The sequence below is a fragment of the Daphnia pulicaria genome, chromosome 1 (genome assembly GCF_021234035.1).
Source record: "Daphnia pulicaria isolate SC F1-1A chromosome 1, SC_F0-13Bv2, whole genome shotgun sequence".
Classification (NCBI taxonomy): domain Eukaryota; kingdom Metazoa; phylum Arthropoda; class Branchiopoda; order Diplostraca; family Daphniidae; genus Daphnia; species Daphnia pulicaria.
Window position 1 is genome coordinate 33,953,078 of NC_060913.1, and position 18,825 is coordinate 33,971,902.

Consider the following 18,825-nt stretch of genomic DNA (forward strand, 5'->3'; position numbering starts at 1 on the left):
CTCGGTTAGAGATCCATCATGATATTCATCATTGTAGATATCGACCCGCGCCAAGTTGTCGCCCCCCCCCATAAGGGCGGAACTCAGAAGGGTGGAAATGATGGCAAAGAAAAGCACTAGAACGGTCAAAACTGTTGCAGACTTTTTGAACCTCTTCATTTTGAAGTTTTCCGTGTCGTTTAAGCATAACTCGTTCTATTGTTACACCTTTTAAAGAACCCTAATTTACAAATATCTCTACGGAGCGTCCCCAAATATTGGGCTTGTAAAAAAACCTACCCATCCCGTGATAGGAAAAATTAACAAAAAAAGCTGAATTCTTACCACAATGTCTACGGAAAAAAACATTCGTCCGTCATTCGTACGAAAATTGGATTTTTGGGAACGCCGAGAAAAATACTTTTTCCCATAGGGTTCTCTGGCACGGTCCAAAACTTTAGGTAGTTACTGTGAGTAGGAAATAATAAGTAGGGAGCCACTGTTGCGTCAACATTGAGAGAAAAAAACAGGTAAGAAGTGTATAGTTTTTTTATTTATTAAAAAGTTATTTTATATTAATAATACTTAGCTATGATCTATTTTTTCAGTAGAAAGGACCAAAAAGGAGTTCTAGCATGGGTTCTGCAACTCAAATTTGCCAGAATAAATTGATAGAAAAAGGAAAGAGCGAGATAACAAAAAATTGAAACAGGAAACTTGTGGATTACAAGTAAGCCAGAGTTAAAAAATCGAAAGGGGATTGGTAATAAAAGGGAGAGAAAGGAAGCACAAATCGAAAGGTGTTCGGGTTCATTGCTAGCTAAAGCACAATAAATATCCCACTTTCTTCCACTAATAACATCACTAATTATACTAGAACCGATCGAAAGATTCTTTTCCCAACTGTTAAGAAAACTAAACGTTACATAAATGATTATAAATCAATTGGCTGCCTATTGATAATATTCGGTTTCCGAAGTGAATGGAGTCAATACAATACTCGTAAACTGTATCGTCAGCATGATGAAACATTTGTAGAGCGCAGCTTCGTATATACTCCTCTGCAGCAGGTAGTAATGAATCCCATATCAAAACTCGAGTTCCCCTATAAATGACGTAATTAAAAATGCAACACTTAATTGGAATTTACAATTCAAATTGTGTACATTGGTAAAAATATTTTTTTTTCCTTTGGAATGGTACCGGTGATAATGATAATAGGTGAAAAACCACACTAGTAAATTATTTTATAATTTCGCTTTTAAATGTAATAAAAATCACTTTTCGGTAAAATTTTATACAATTTTTGCTTTTCGATTGGGACGAAATAAAAGTATAAATTTTCGGAAAGGACGTTCCGAAAACGTATTTCGTTTTGGTAGCTTTGTAAAATAATTTTTTAAAAATTAAACTTATTTTTCAGTAAAAAATAAGGCACTTATGGTTTAGTTAATTAAAATATACACGATTTCAAGCACAGAAATGTACAGTACCCACGACAGGTATTTGATCACCCCCGTCGAAAAATGGTGTTTACCCGATGACTTAGGGTGTCTCGCGTGGAATTTTTTTTTAGTAGACTCAACCTAACTTAGTTCTTTTATCGGAAAGATGATTTACTACTCTTCATTTTTCAAAATCTTTTTAATTTTCAAAAAGTGTTAGGGTTCTATAGGGAAATGTATCCTTTTAAAATATTGAAGCCCCCGCAAAATATGTCACATGGCCTTTCCCTACCGGCAGCAAAGCCTTAGGGAATGCTGGAATGCCTTGGGTGGCAAATCAGGAGGAAATCCTTTGTTGGAGAATGCTCCCCTTTTTCGCAATATTCCTGTGTATCAAGTTCCATTTGTATCGATATACAAGCCTTAGATATACAGGAAACAGGGAGAAAGCGAAGGAGGGGACAGAAAGGGGGGGAAAAGCACAGTACACTGCAAACGACAACGCCGAATGAAATGCCTAAAAATGGGTTGAATGGGGGGGGGTATCACGAAAATCGTAAAATCTTGGACAAATGAACGAATTTTTTTAAGTCCTTTTAGATCCTGGAAGAGGGATGAAAAGGCTAGATTTTAGTAAGTAAGTAAGTAAGTATTAGATTTATATAGAGTTGTCTAACATCAGAAGTTGCCAGTTCGATGAAATTGTGAAAAATCAATTTGACACGAACCAGTAACAGTTCTTGCATGGCAGCTTACGGAGTTTCATGTTTCATCATTTTTTTCTGCAAGCCGAATATGAAACTAAAAGCTATGTTGTCAGAGAGAAAACATTAGGTTATCGTGAGATTTCACTAATCCCGATTAACTAGAGAATGAAAAATATAAAACCTCGACATTATTCCGTTGAAATTGCCTTGCGATTCTGAACAGAATAAACCTATTCCGGATTTTTAGAGTCACTTTCCGGATTGAGATCTGAAAGCTATCTCCTTTTCCGAGTTGATAAGTTATTGAAGTTCTACTGTCAGTGGGGTTCTACATTCAAATACCAATATATATTTTTTAATAAATTTTAAAACAATGGTATTCTTTTGTCATTGAGTTCTTCTTTCTTTGGAGTTCAACTGTCAGCAACCCAACCGTGTGGTTAAAGCGATGAATTGTCACATTGTAGGTTATTGGTTCGAATCCTGATTTTATTTTTCGGAAGATATGAATTTCGGTACGTTTTGATACCGAATATTTTATACCAATTATCGTTATATGCTACCTCTAAAAATTAAACAGTGTAAATTCTAATAGTTCTGACAGAACCAATATTTGGTAGCGTTTCTAACCGGAAAACCATAGAATTTTTTAACAGTGTATGATGAACATTTATTTATTTAGCCAAGAGTCCAAAGATAAACAAACTAACGGAATTAATATAACGATTTTAAGACTTTAAAACAATTTCATTTTAAATTCTCAAACGCAAACAACTATTTAAAAAAATAAGTACGCGTTATTAATCAGAAAAACGGATGTGCCAACTAACCAATATAACAACTAGCCCCACTCAGACGTTTGCTATTTAGACTATCGATTTTTTTATCGTTATTTAAATTAACCGTTTTCCAACTAGATTTTTGTTTATGCAAAATCAAACTGACAGTAATAAATACGCCTAAAATTCGTATAACATTCGCGAAAATGTTAAATTAGTTACCTATGTCTCAGAAAATCTCTTTTGAGATATAATCTAAAACTTTTTTTATAAATATTAAATAGTCTACAGGTAATGCATAAAAATTACATTTGAAATATAATAAATGAGAATGCAATACTTGAATACGCGCCGAACGATGTTATTGTAATCCTGGATCTTTTTTATATGAATTTTTTCATTATATGAATATAAAGATATTGGAGCCAATAGATCCGTAGAAGGTGTTTGCAGCATCCAAATTATCTGTTTTTGAGGATGAACTCTTAAATAGTTAAGAATAGCTGGAAGTAAATCCAGTTCCAAATTTTCCAAGAACGACCGATGATTTAAGTTATATAGTTCCTTTAACATGTTGTGAACTGTGGATCCTGTTTGATTGACCAAAAACTAGATCAGAAAAATGGAAATAATATCATATACAGTATGGTTCAAAAATATCCGAACAGCGATTTTATTTTTAAAAGCCACCTTCCCACATTGCGGGAAAATATGTTTAATTTTTAGCCCAATTTTGGTGGGCTAAGAACAAAGCGAAAGGTGGGAAGAAAGAAAAAGGAGTAATAGGCTCGTTAAGCCAATGGCCATATCCTTGCCAAAAAATTATGAAACCAGACAGGCTGTAAGGAAATTGGGTAAGGAATTTGGGAAGGTGTAGCTTAGGAAGCTCACTTTACCTCTAATTGTTGTTCATTCTGATGTGAAATTTAAAGAGAAAAACAACATTCTTAATAGTTCAATATTCGTCCAGTAGATGTTTTTTAATTAAAATCGTGTTCGAAATTTTTTGAACGGTACTGTACCATGTTACAAGTAAAGATAATGTAATTGTTGGAGAATTTATTTTAGAGTTACGGTCTTTTTTCGGACCTGGGACGGAATAACCCCTGTACGGATCAGCCCCAAGCTCCATTAAAAAGTATATTTCTTTAAAAAATATCATAATTTTTTTTATTTTCCCAATCTGCAAACACTTTTTTTGCATTCAATGCAAAAAACTGTATCACTTATTGGATGTTGTCCTTATTTACGATTATTTTTTTATTTACTACGCATTCTTGGGAACACCTTAACTTCGACATATTAACAAAAGGTAGATTTTTTTGGAACTTCACGAAGATCATTTGTTTCAATCGTTCTTTGCCAAACTTGAAGTACATACTTTGGTAATTACCTAAGAAAATAAAATCAGGGGTTTGATAATCTTCTGAATCTCCCCACAAATTAAAAATCGAAATTAATTTGCCATTAATTATCGCATGCCATTGGAAAGATACTAAAAGATCGTTTAGTATTTCGCTGCGTACGTAATTATCCTTCTGGTAGCGAACAGTTCTGTCGTCGTCTGATATCTTTATGCTCGATATTCTGTCGTAATCTGGAATAAACTGATTAAATAAGAGTGAAATAAATTTTTTGGACTGAAAAAATGACGCGACTTTTTAGGATACTAAGGAAAGGGGTTGTCATTTGTCGATTCCATTAGCCAAGAATTCCTAAACTATATCTTCCATCAAGTCTAATTAAAATGACATAGAGCAGTTTGCCTGCTCAAGAAACTTACAGGCATGACTGTATAGTTAGTTAAAACAAACAAAGCTAATTTATAGTCTTTTAGACTTTTTAATTAAATTTCTATCAGATGTTTTCATTAAAAGTGCTCAAAGGGCACTTAATTAAAATGTCGATTGACAGAATTTTTCCTTGATAGAGAAAAAAGAGAGTTAAGATAGATAGTTGGTGTACAACGACACAGAAAATCTACGCGCGCCACAGAAAGAGCGCTTGTGTGTCCGCGACAAAAGAAAAGTTGCGCGACCCCAGTGGGAAAAAGTCAAACTGGATTTTCTGTGTTGTTGTACACCAACTATCTACTCCGTGAATGAAATGAGAAAATTTTCCGAACAAATAAAATAGAGAAGGGGTTAATGAATCACGATATTTTGATGCTCTAACAATAAAATGCCCAATAGGCAATTTAAAAAAAAATCCCAGGCCCAAAATCTCAATCTGGACAAGAGATATGCCGCCAGAAAAATCCCTGCCGCCATAAGAAAAGCATGGAGGAAAAAAAAATTATAATACTAAGGGAAAGTCGTGTACAGCCTCGGTGGAAGCATGTACAGCCCTGATTTTTTTAAAGAATACATTATCAAGCAATGTATTTGTAAACAAAATTTAAAAAAATCTAGCCCCATTACTTGTCTCGCAATTCAGCGAGACTGATACACGGCGGCTTATGGGTTTTTGACGATTTTCTAATACTTGTGGTGCCTACTGTATATAAGATATAAAGATGAGCATCTTAGCTTCCTTTTCGTTCAATCAGCGGGAAAAAATTCCAGAGAGGTTCGTGTCAAATGAAGTTTAAATTAAGTGCTCTTTGAGCACTGATAATGAAAATATCTCAGGAAAATGTTATGAAAAGTTTGTTTCGATAAATGAACGTTGTTACTATGAGCTAACTACATAACTCTAGCTAGTTGTTAAGTGAACACGCAACAACACGGGTCGATAAATTAACTATTACTTACTATAAACTAACTATATAACTCTAGCTAGTTTTATATACCTCTAGCAATCACTTCTTAGTAGTAGATGTTGATGCTTATCGACTAGTCAATACCCGTTGACTAGCAAACTCTTCATAGACACAAAAAAGGATTTAAAAAAAACATGTTTGTTGTAACATATGTGATACTTATCATGTACTCGATAAGCATTATCATATACTAATACCAAAAAAGTTGCTCCGCAATTCGAAGCAACTTTTGAACTAGTCCTCTGCGACCATGGTGTGCGGAGACTATCGATTTACAATCCAGATTGGGAGGGGGGTTACAAATGAGAAATCGAACAAATATCCATATACTAGAAACTTGAGCCCGGTCGAGACCGAGGAACTTAGGTCTAGCTTAAATTTGAACTCATTAGCTTTCACCCCTTTTAAAGCAAATGAACGTAAGTGAACGTGATTGCCGAACTTAAAGAACAAAAACGATGGATGTAACTTTCACGAATAAAACGATCAGCAATTTTCACTTGTGATCCTAATTTCTATAGTAAACATAAAAGTAAATTTCGCGTTAAAAATAATTACATCAATTTCTTAATTGTAATTATGTCGGGACTTGATCTGAAGGGAAGCGGTACCCGCGACAGAAGTTTTTCCCGTGTAAAAAGTCCCCTTGAGCCAATGGTGTCGGGGTAAAAAAATACAATCTTGCTTGACAACGTTTCCTATGCTGCCTACGCTGACTGCGCTTTGTGGATGTTGAGGGACCGGTCTCTTCTGTTCTTAACATTACAGCTGTATATGCCTGACCAATCATGAAAAGAGAATGTTCTTTCAAGATTCCAAAGCGCAATCAATCGTTCCTTCACATCCTCAAATGTCAAAACTACAAAAAATTTGTGTTGTAGAAATCTAAGGAAAAAGCACATTCTCTTAATAACATAATTTTTGAAATGCCAATTTGAATTTGGTGTGATTTTAAAGTATCGATATAGGGCGCGATAATCGGTAATGAAGCTGTGTTGTGAGTGTGTAACTTGTTCTTTTGCACCCAGTACTCACCCTTCTTTTTGCAACGGCGCGGAAATTTACCCATTGTCTTTTCACCCTTTCCCTTTTGCAGCAACCCTCTTCTTTGACCACCAGCCAGGAGGGTGAAAACCTGCGGCGGTTTTCACCCTCTTGAAGGGCGACTGGACTGACCAATCACAACGTACGCATTGGGACAGACACAGGCTCCTCTCCCAAAAGCTTGTTCTTTTATTATATTTATGGATAATAATAAAAGAACAAGCTTTTTGGGGAGGAGCCTGTGTCTGTCACGAACATTTTGAGGAGGAGCTTATTCATGTCACGGACATTTGGGGGAGGAGCTTATTCATATCAAAATGCGCACCCGCTGTGACTGGTCAGTCGCAAATCACCACCAGATGTCTATTGGATAGCCGTGATGACGCAATCTTCACGCAAGGTACTGACTAGGCAGATTTCCCACAATAAAATCTTTTATGGGCAGATCGTGCTATTAAGCTACAGAAAAGCGAATAGCAAAACAGTCCGACTTTACGCTAGACCAAAGTTCCCCGGTCTTGACCGGGCTCAGGTTACTCGTATATGGATAATTAAAGAACAAGCTTTTGGGGGAGGAGCCTGTGTCTGTCACGAACATTTGGGGGGGGGGGAGGAGCTTATTCATGTCATGAACATTTTGGACGAGTAGCTTTTTCATGTCACAATGCGAACACGCTGTGATTGGTCAGTCGAATCGCTGCCCAAACATGCCCAAACAAATCACCACCAGATGTTTATAGCGTCGCCGTGATGACGCAATCTTTGATGTCCCAACCATGACGCAACAACCAGATTTGCATCACCACCAGATGTCTATAGCATCGCCGTGATGACGCAATCTTCAAGTAAGGTAGGGAATCTACTGACTCGGCAGATTTTCCACGATAAAATCTATTATGGGCAGATCGTGCTATTAAGTTACAGAAAAGCGAATAGCAAAACAGTCGAACATTACGCTAGACCAAAGTTCCCCGGATTCGACCGGGGCTCAGGTTACTCGTTTCATAATAATAATAAAAAGTATTTCAACCTCAACTTCTATTACAATTTTTTTTTTAAATTCCGGAATTTCGGCTAACCGGCCTAGACGATTACGAATGTACCAATCGACGTAGATACATTTTCTGAATGCTCTAAGGAAGATTTTCAGAAAAATAAATAAAAAAATTAAAGTGGCCGACAGAATGTTAAAACGTTTTAAAGCAATTTCAATGCTAATATTTTGGAAATTTTGAGATTTAATTTTTTTATCTAAATGAAATCATTTTTATCAGATAATTTCTGTTATTATCACGGTACACTATTGAACAGTGAATTATTTGTTTGTTTGGTAAATTACTGATTTATCATTCATATTTTTGCATCACACTAACCGAAATAAAATTCCTGAATTGGTTGCGCATGATAGAATCGCCGATGAAAGTGATGTTAACAGGACGGTTTCCTTTGATGAATAATGAATCCAGACAATGAACCACATTCCGAAAATTATATCGTATTAATTGGCGTTTACTAGATTTGTTATCTAGGTTGTAATTCAATGCTTTATTACTGCCATATTTATTTTTCTCATCTTCTCTCCGTTTATGGATTATTTCGTGGTCTTTGTTACTGAAATAACGACGATCAAGAAAACCATTTGTATCGTATGACTCAGAAGTCTTAAAATATTCATTTAGGGGATATCCTGATTGTGGTAGGTTAATTGTCGAAGTGGAAACGAAATATGACTGGAAAATGCAGCTAAATGTATATGCTATCGCGGCAACAAAAAACATTTTTAGTTCAGATGAAAAAATACCTAGATAATAAATTCAAAAAAATACTTAACATTCTGTTCAAACTTATAACAAAAAATCGCTTTTACCATTAGAATTACCCGGTAGTGTAGATTTACTCAAGAAAAACCACAGGTAGCGACATTGCGTCAAGAGTTTAAGAATAAAAGGTGTGAGTCTATAACGAGAAACTAATGTTATATACTTTTAACAACGAGTAAACCACTCAAGGAGGGCGGATTGAGTAGTATTTAGTATTTTCAATTTTTAGGAAACGACAAATAGAAATCGCAGCCAGTCAACGAGTAAAAAATTTTATTCTGAATTTTATGGAAAATCGAATGGTGAAATCCGCAATTTTCTAATAAACTATTATAGTTTTTTTGGTTATTTAAAAGCAACTATGGAGGTTAACCGGAAATTGTAGTGGTTTTCGGTTTTTTTACACCAGTTATCGGTCAGACCAGACGGTTAAAAAACATGATCAAAGATTCCCCTACCCTCTTTATAGACATCTCGCCCGTTTTTTATCTGAGCTTTATTAGCAGAGATATTCATGATTAAAAATCTTAGAAATTTTGTTACGATTTTCGACTTCATCCCACTTTTTCCTGATACCCAGCAAGTAGCCGAAATTGAAAAGGCATATGAAAATGCTTCTCCCGGCTATTAATAATTATTTTCAATACTAATAATATCAAAAAAATTATACTATAAAATATTAAATTACTTAGTATTATATCAACACTAACCTATTTAGAATTGTTTCAGCATTAAACTAAATAACCGGGAGAAAAATTTCCCTTACTATACCTTTGCCTTGCTTTTTCAATCTAACTTACTTTTTCTTAACTACAAATTTCAATTTGTTTTTTGTAGCTAATTTTTCCCTCGTTTTGTTAAGCCCAGCGAGGTTTTAGGATACTAAAAATTGTAGACACTGGAGACCAAAAACAAAAAAGTAAGCCGACTAGTAACACTCTTCCCTTATTAATAAAAAAAATTGGGGGGGGGGGCAAATCCTACTTAAAGAATAAACATACTTTAAAAATACTTTACTTACTTAACTTTCTATCGTATCTAATCGATGATAAATATTACTAGATGCCTACTGGCTAAACCTTCAAGTAGAAGTCTGCAAAACCAAACAAAATAAGATACAGTGGTGCATCCCTTTGAGCTTTATGATGTGGAGTGGCATTGTTGGGTGTCATGAGTGGCAGTCTAAGTAAATCTTGAAAAAGTTGGAATCCTATATTGAAGTAAAAAGATTTTTGGAGTGAAGGAACGTTTCAGAGATTGATGAAAGTTGTAAAAATCGGTGGTAATTGTTCACGATAAATAAAATGGCCGAGATTTATATTGATTGGAAGAGGGAAGAAAACAGAGATAAATCAAAGTTTCGGTTAAAGTTTATTTTAGCCGACTAGATTTACTTAATTAATTACTTAATTCTTACTTAATTATTACTTAATTAAGTACTTTTTACTTTATTTTCACTTCACTTTTACTTTACTCTTACTTAATTAAGAGAAATGTTTTGACACAACCGTTCTTTTCTCTACCGTTTAGCAGACTAGCTTACTGGCAATATTATTTAAAAAACATTGTTGCCATAATTTCCTATTTAATACGTTTATTTTAAATCTTTGTTATTATTTTTTTTTCAAGTCATAGTACGAAAGCAGTATTGTTTAGCGCAGTGGAAGAGCACTGGTGAACGAATTCTTTAGGCTGTGGTTCAAATCCAGTCTCTAATTTGTTTTACAGATATATATTTTAGTAAAGTATAGTCGAGTTTGATGTTTATACTTTATTTTTTTAAAGAAGATAGTTTAGTTTAGTTACTTAATGATTAGCTAAGTAATCTCTTACTATTCTAAAAATAGTATTTATAAATTTATTCACTTTGTTACATTTAGTAACATTGGTACACTTTGTTACATTGGTAGCATACTAGCATACGAACTCCATGGGTTATGGTTCAAATCCAGCAGTAGCCACCCCAAAATCAGCTAAGTACGGGGTTGATTGTATATATCAAAATCAATAACAAATAACACATGAACCTAATAATACAAAAACACTGTAATTTACTTCATAACTTAACTTTTCATTTATTTTACTTTAAAGTAAATTAAAGTGAAGCAATAAAGTAAAGTACAGTTTACTTTATTTTTCTATTAAATAAACATGTTTCATGTTCAGTTGTTATGTAAACTTACTTACTTAACTTTACTATGAAAAGTTACTTAACTTGGGGGCGTATTATGCTACGTTATCTCAGAATTTATTTAACCATTGGTTAAAATTGTTCGATGTCTGTTAGATTTTCACTTAGAACTTCAAAGGAAGTGCATATAGTTGGATAAATAAAAAAAGGGGGGGGTCTCCCCCCTTCCCACAACAAAACATTTTTACTGTGATTCATTGCCAAGTACATTGATAAAAATCAACTGTCACATTTAAGTTTAATTTCAAATATTGCGTGGAAAACTTATCATATTGAATTTTAAAATTGAAAGTATAATGGCTTAAAATGTGATATATGCAACGTCTGAGAATTTCTGTAGCAGACGACATTAGTGGCGGTGGTAGTAAAACATCTCACAGAAATTTGACAGGTGTAATTTGATCAGGCTTTTTATAGCTATTAGGACTCAGTAGTGTATTACGGATTGTTTGTGCAAAATCAAAACGCGTCATCTCAACTGCAGAATTTAAGATTTTTTTAAATATGCAGTAAGAATTTTTAAAAATATTAACTTACTTTATTTAATTATGGTTAAGTAACCAAGCGGGAATGAGCCCGAGCGTAGTGAAGAAATACGAGGTTTTTGTGTTGGTAAAGCAATTCAAAATAAAGTATACTAGCTATGTACTTTGTCTATTTTCCTTTTCGCATCTTTTCATTACGGGAAAAAGAATTAAGACATAGGCAATCAAACATTTTCTAGACACCATGTCTTCTTTTGGTTGACATCGTTTTGGAACAGAATACGAGACAAAATTTTCTAGATGTATCTAGACATATGTCTCTTTTTATCGGACAGTATTTTGTAGAGAATAGGGGAGAGTGGCGTGATCTGGGGTTTGAGTTGGTTGGCTCAATTGATTTCTTATTGGGTTGGAATTGGAATACAATATTTAAAAAATTTGGAAATGTATATTTTAAAAATACGCATCTTAAAACAAAGTTTCATGGTATTACGACGAACAGTTCAGGAATAAAAAATTAAATAAATTTTCCGTCTTGAAATTGGCGTCCTACCTTAAATTTCGATCAATTTCGGATTTCCCGATAACTTTAAAATTATTAATAAATCTGGAAGACGTGATGAAGATATTATACCTTGTCTTAAAGACCCTTTCGTTCGGGGAAAATTGTCCTGTTTTTAGTCTACTACCATATTTATTTAACCGCATTTAATTTATTTTCTGTTGGTGAGTTGAATTATTTGGTTATTTTTATTTATTATTTTGAGTTTTAACTGTCCAAATTCTTGCACTTCTCGATTTCTTCGTAATAAATCCAGGGGCCAAGAGCCACCACCGATATGAACAACCGAAAACTGATATTGGATCAGTTTCCCCAAAATTATTTACTTTTAAATCTTAAATATTTAACCTAGATATAATTTGATCTGTTTAAGAAAACATTTCTAAAGGGTTGAATTATTCTCCTTTTTTAAGACTTCGTGGAACTTAATGCGTTAAAAAAGGGAATGAGAGATAAAAGAAAAAATTGCTCCAGTTTCCCCACTCTCCCCTAATACATTTGCAATTTTCCTACTTTAAATAATTTTCTCTGTTACTTAGTGCGGTTATGCTACTTACACTTTACGTCACGCACGAAAGAAAAATGGTGAATTGAATTTGAAGTAACATAGCATCGAAATAAGCATAGAGTGGTTAGAGTTTTCCATCTTGGATGGCTATTTCCCCACATTTGGTGCAACCACAACTACAAAGCATTGGCATGTTTTGGTTTCATTCTTGTGAAGGCTGTTAAAATTCCATTCGTCTGCTCTAGGCTTCAAAGTGGGGGTTGGGGGTTCTTAATGGCTTTCATTGCCTTACATTTTTTATGATTGATTGAAAAATCTTTAAATTCCAATTTCATTATTACTTAGTATGTAAAAAATTCCCATCACGGGGCATTTTTTAAATTGATTCAAAGTAGATTATACTCTTATTATTTTTGGGTACTCGAAGACAGGGTAGGGTTTATTCGTGTATGCCTTTAATTACCTTAAGCTTAGTCAAAGTATACCCAATATCAACCTTCAAGTTCCATAGCCGAACGGGTTAACTTTTCGAGTACACAGAACTAGCCTTGAACGTAATTGAGATTTCGAGAAGGTCACTCGAATAGTTAAAAGTAGGCCTACTCAAAATTAGGTACCAAAAGGCTTTATTCGTTCAACTTAGCAAACCCCATTTTTCTCAGAGTGATTTTGTTTGAAACCACATTTCTACCAGGCATTATAATAATACAAACAGATATAAAAGAGCTCAGTTTTAACTACAACAAATTTTGATTATAATTTGCTTAATAGGACTTATGGGAAACCTCACATATGACTAACTTTTGACGCAAGAATTTCAGCACGATACTTGAAGTATAATGCATGCTGCATCCTATTTCTTAAAAGAAGCATCTCTCATGTTCATCAACAAGCAGAAACAGTAGATAATATCTACTCCTAGCTTATATTCTTGATTTGTTCAGTTCATAATTACATTTTATTAATATTAATGCAGGCAGATATTCGTCGATATCGATATTCACATTTGAGGTGCCCAAAATTTTAAATGTGATTCATCTAACAGACACCATAAAATGAGCAAATAAATTTAATACTTCATTTTTTCACAGTAAATAATTATTTTTGATTTAAACAGGCAGATACATCTGCTCAGAAACAAAATTTACACACACTTAACTGCACTTTCAAGTGTGAAAATGGAAGTTCACACTAAAAAGTGTGGGTAACCACTTAAAAATGGACTAGTCCACTTAGAGGCACACCTTAATGAAGGTGTTCCTCTCCACTTAGGGCCTAAATGTGGTTAAGTGTGGTCTAAAAATCACACTCATAAGTGGACAAAAAAGTTTGGCAATAGGATAAGAAATAACTTTGCAGTATTTGTATGTATAAGATTGGCTTTCTTCGAATATTGAACACGAGTCTCCCGCATTTAAGTAGGATTTTGTTCCACTGGACCACTTTAATTATGTATTAATTAATGCTAATTTAAATATAGTTTCACTTTTGAAAAATTTTTTAGATTGTAATTTTTTTCATTCGACCCAAGGGTTCCGGCAGTGCAGCATTGGGACATTTTTTGGAAAGTTCCCCAGCTGAAAAGGCAAAAAGGGAAGTCCTTTGGTGTTTTTGGGAAAAATGTTTCAAGAGAGGTAAAAAGAGGCAAAAGGAAAGGAAAGAAGGAGAATTATACGGGGGAGGAAAACAAAAGGAAGAAAGGGAATGTTACTTTTATACCCACTAGCGAATTAGTGCTAAGAGAGGCAGCCCTTAATCAAAACAATTTTCGGAAAACCTAGCAAGCGAGTCAGCCGTGAAAACTACCCTGTACAATCAGTCCTTCGCGTGATGACATCTAGTGGATGGAAAATTCAACTATTGAGGTATGAGATGGCGCGGCGAAGTAGGGTTGTACGAGACTGTGATAGGCGTTTTTCAACAACTACATGCGGTTGCTGAACCATTTTTTTGAACTTTCCCCAGCAAAAAGGGAAAAAAAAAGAGTTTTTGGTAATTTCCCCTAGACTTTTGGAAGTATTGTTACTTCATTATCTATTTATTTCAAAATGTTTTGGGGGCGGCACCCAAGAAAAATTACCCTCTGCACTGCAGGACCCCTTGATTCGACTGGTACGGTGCTCACTGATGCTATTTAAATTTATAAATGCTTATTTTTCACGCAATTCGTGAATATTGAATTGTATCACAATCTTTATCTATTCTCTTAATCTTTGTTAATTTTAAAATATTTTTTTTTTTAATTTTGGAAATCTATTAAAAAATTCTGTTTCTTGCAAGGTTACTCCCCTCGTCATCCCTTGGGAGTATCCCCCCTATTTAAATGTCTGTTTTCGTCTGACATTGATCGTTAAGTAGGGGCTTAAATGCCCACCTATGAGTCACGTGATAGACGAAAAAAGCCCAAGTTCTTACTCGCAAATTTCTAAAAAGGAATTTCGAGGTGGACCCTTCACTATCAATAAGCACTTGAATTGGGGAGATACTCCACTTTTTTAAAGTGTTGTCGAAGCAAGGAAGAAGCAGGCACATTGTCTGCACACTTTCGAGGGTACACACCTGACGCTAAATAAATAGAGACTAAATATAGTTGATAGAAAAGTTCTATTAATCGTCAGTATTCTGTCATATACGCGTTTAATTCTAGAACTTTTGCTAATCTAGCGTTCTTAAATTTAATTTAGGATTCCGTAAAAGGGGTGGTTAACCTTCTGCCACATTACAGTAAAATAGTTAGTGGTGTTAAGGGATGGAGTTAACTAAGGGGGTGGGGTAGAGGGTTTGGTTTAAAAAAGAAAAATGCGAATAAATAACAACCACTTTCTCTTGCGATAGGCTCACACTATCCGCCAATACAGAGTAAAAAGGCGTATTTTTTAGCACAAGGTATACAAACTTTTAGACACGGCTGTATGTTGACAAACACATTCCAGAAGTATAATGTCGATTTAAGAGAAAATAGAATGAAGACCAAAATCAATCGAAACCAGTATCCCCCGTTAAAGCTTTTTTAGATTTTCATCATGTTTTCATTGCAGAACTTTAATTTCAATATTTTTCTTCAGTCAGTATTGATAAAGATAAGAGTCTGTGTACGCATGAATACATTAAATAAAGTGCTTTTCACCTTGTGACCTCAGTGTTTTTTAGTTTTTCCGTTCCTATTCGTATTCCTATCCTATCCTATCCTATCCTATCCTATCCTATCCTATCCTATCCTATCCTATCCTATCCTATCCTATCCTATCCTATCCTATCCTATCCTATCCTATCCTATCCTATCCTATCCTATCCTATCCTATCCTATCCTATCCTATCCTATCCTATCCTATCCTATCCTATCCTATCCTATCCTATCCTATCCTATCCTATCCTATCCTATCCTATCCTATCCTATCCTATCCTATCCTATCCTATCCTATCCTATCCTATCCTATCCTATCCTATCCTATCCTATCCTATCCTATCCTATCCTATCCTATCCTATCCTATCCTATCCTATCCTATCCTATCCTATCCTATCCTATCCTATCCTATCCTATCCTATCCTATCCTATCCTATCCTATCCTATCCTATCCTATCCTATCCTATCCTATCCTATCCTATCCTATCCTATCCTATCCTATCCTATCCTATCCTATCCTATCCTATCCTATCCTATCCTATCCTATCCTATCCTATCCTATCCTATCCTATCCTATCCTATCCTATCCTATCCTATCCTATCCTATCCTATCCTATCCTATCCTATCCTATCCTATCCTATCCTATCCTATCCTATCCTATCCTATCCTATCCTATCCTATCCTATCCTATCCTATCCTATCCTATCCTATCCTATCCTATCCTATCCTATCCTATCCTATCCTATCCTATCCTATCCTATCCTATCCTATCCTATCCTATCCTATCCTATCCTATCCTATCCTATCCTATCCTATCCTATCCTATCCTATCCTATCCTATCCTATCCTATCCTATCCTATCCTATCCTATCCTATCCTATCCTATCCTATCCTATCCTATCCTATCCTATCCTATCCTATCCTATCCTATCCTATCCTATCCTATCCTATCCTATCCTATCCTATCCTATCCTATCCTATCCTATCCTATCCTATCCTATCCTATCCTATCCTATCCTATCCTATCCTATCCTATCCTATCCTATCCTATCCTATCCTATCCTATCCTATCCTATCCTATCCTATCCTATCCTATCCTATCCTATCCTATCCTATCCTATCCTATCCTATCCTATCCTATCCTATCCTATCCTATCATATCCTATCCTATCCTATCCTATCCTATCCTATCCTATCCTATCCTATCCTATCCTATCCTATCCTATCCTATCCTATCCTATCCTATTGCTATCCTATCCTATACCGGAAGTCAAGTATGCTATCCTATCCAGTATCAAGGAGAAATCTTTGAAATGCAGCAGGGAAGGCTGAGTCGCGGAAGGGGGATATCTAGCTAGAAGAGAAAATGTGGCGTAGGGAACACGGAAATTCGCTTGTTTTTTTACTTACGATAGTTGTTAAGCGTAAATGACGTTTGTAAAAAATGAACTTCATATTTAACACTAAGGGAAATGTGTTCAAGAAATAATAAAAACTTAAATCGGCTTACTATGTTATAAATAACGAGACAGCAGTATGTGAATTTCACTCACCACGGTTGGAGCTACGGCAAAGTATATATAGGGTGACAGAATCATGGAAAAGCGAATTGCTCATTCTCATAAGGACAAATGTTTTGAATAACTCAACATTTAATTAAAAGTACCTTAAAAATAAAAGGGAGATAGCCCGTTTTCAAGGAGAAATGAAATCGCTTGAATATTGTAATTGAGGGTCTTATTCGTCGGGGTCTATCACTCCGGCTATCATAATATCGCGAAAAATTTGGTTACTTCAAATTTTTAATAAAAACCCGAGAATAAACGGTTTAGAGAAAAAGGAAAGAAGAAAACGAATTTGATTCACGATCAAACACAATGCAATTGAATCAATTGCTACTCGGAAAAACGAGAGTTACAGGTAACAAATCAAAAGACAAAAATACCAGTCTTAAAATTAATAAAAATAAAAACCCGAGAATTAACGAATAAGAAAAAAAAAACAGAAGAAAACGAATTTGATTCACGGTCAAACACAATGCAATTGAATCAATTGCTACTCGGAAAAACGTGAGTGACGGGTAACTAATCAAAAGACAACAATACCAGTCTTAAATTAAACTGTTTGATTACGCACCTTTCTTTTACTTACGATAGTTGTAAAGCAAAAATGAAGTTTTTAAAAAATGAACTTCATATTTAACACTGAGGGAAATGTGTTCAAGAAATAATAAAGATTAAATCGGCTCATTTACATATGAATAACGAGACGGCAGTATGTGAATTTCACTCACCACGGTTGGAGCTCCGGCAAAGTATATAAAGGGTGGCAAAAACAGTTCTATACTTCTATTTATCGCGAAAATTTTTGTTACCTATCCATATATAATAAAAGAATGAGCTTTTGGGGGAGGATCCTGTTTATGTCACGGATAACGTCACGAACATTTTGGGGGAGGAGCTTGTTAATGTCACAAGGGGGAGGAGCTTATCCCTGTCACAATGCAAAGACGCTGTGATTGGTCAGTCGAGCCAGTGCCCGAATGTGCCCAAAGAAATCACCACCAGATGTCTATAGCGTCACCATGATGACGAAATCTTTAAGTAAGGTACTGACTGGGCAGCTTTCCCACGATAAAATCTATTATGGGCAGATCGTGCTATTAAGCTTCAGAAAAGAGAATAGAAAAACAGTCTGACTTAACGCTAGACCAAATTTCCCCGGATTTGCCCGGGGCTCAGGTTACTCGTAATAAAGATAGAAAAGCAAGCTTATCAGCTCGCTAAATGCTAAATATTAAAAAAGAGTAGATCTAATTTTAATATTTTAAATCTTAAAGCAAGTAAGCGCGTCTTGTGTGCAGCGGGTCTTTGCCAAAACCATTCTCAGCTACAGAAAATGGTTTCGCGAATGAAAATGGACCAATCAGAAGAAACTAATCGGGAATAAAGATTTTTGAGCCTACCAAACTTTCTAATCCCCGAGAGGTTTTTCGTTCTTCTTTTCTTTCATTTTCGTAGGAAAGGTAAATATCACCTACCAGAAATTTTCTTACATTCGAAAACAATACAAAGGAGATCACGTCACAACACCGTGGGTGGGATAGATGGGGGAAGATTGGCAAATATAACAAATCTCATTTTCCGTTCGAAATTAATTAGATTCAATGGTAAAAGTCTATTTTATCGATTAAATATTTCTTGAAAAATTTGAAATTGAGATACATTATAGAGCTAAAGAAGCTTTTTATTTTACAGTTTTTTGCTTATTTGTTGTTTGGATTATTTGTCCTTTTTTATACCCTACTAACACGGCCCACCCACTTTATGTAAGATGTAGGTAAATATGGGATGAATAGATCCAGGTCGCAATTGGGGGGCGGTAGTATAGCGTAGGTATAAATTTATTCGGATCTAGG

The 18,825-nt window shown here is 34.9% G+C and overlaps 1 protein-coding gene across 2 annotated transcripts; it reads right to left on the bottom strand.

Annotated features, from left to right (window-relative positions):
• Positions 1-599: 599 nt before the first annotated feature.
• LOC124330272 lies at positions 600-17,659 on the bottom strand. Of its 2 annotated transcripts, none has more exons than XM_046788699.1 (6): positions 17,544-17,659; positions 8,583-8,671; positions 8,089-8,516; positions 4,304-4,517; positions 3,251-3,500; positions 600-1,084 (listed from the first exon to the last, which is right to left on the bottom strand). In XM_046788699.1, exons 3-6 carry the CDS (start codon positions 8,491-8,493, stop codon positions 895-897), a joined length of 1,059 nt encoding a protein of 352 aa, XP_046644655.1. In that variant the 5' UTR covers positions 8,494-8,516; positions 8,583-8,671; positions 17,544-17,659; the 3' UTR covers positions 600-894. The 2 variants fall into 2 exon arrangements, with proteins under 2 accessions (XP_046644655.1, XP_046644656.1); XM_046788700.1 differs by lacking the exon at positions 17,544-17,659 and adding an exon at positions 9,557-9,757.
• Positions 17,660-18,825: the final 1,166 nt, after the last annotated feature.

Excerpts from the sequence above, each read along its gene's own strand:
- LOC124330272 (XM_046788699.1), bottom strand. The coding sequence starts at position 8,493 with ATGTTTTTTGTTGCCGCGATAGCATATACATTTAGCTGCATTTTCCAG. Across the intron at positions 4,518-8,088 it reads AATTCAGGAATTTTATTTCG|TTTATTCCAGATTACGACAG; the intron begins GTTAGTGTGATG and ends TTATTTAATCAG. Across the intron at positions 3,501-4,303 it reads CCCTGATTTTATTTTCTTAG|GATCCACAGTTCACAACATG; the intron begins GTAATTACCAAA and ends TCAATCAAACAG.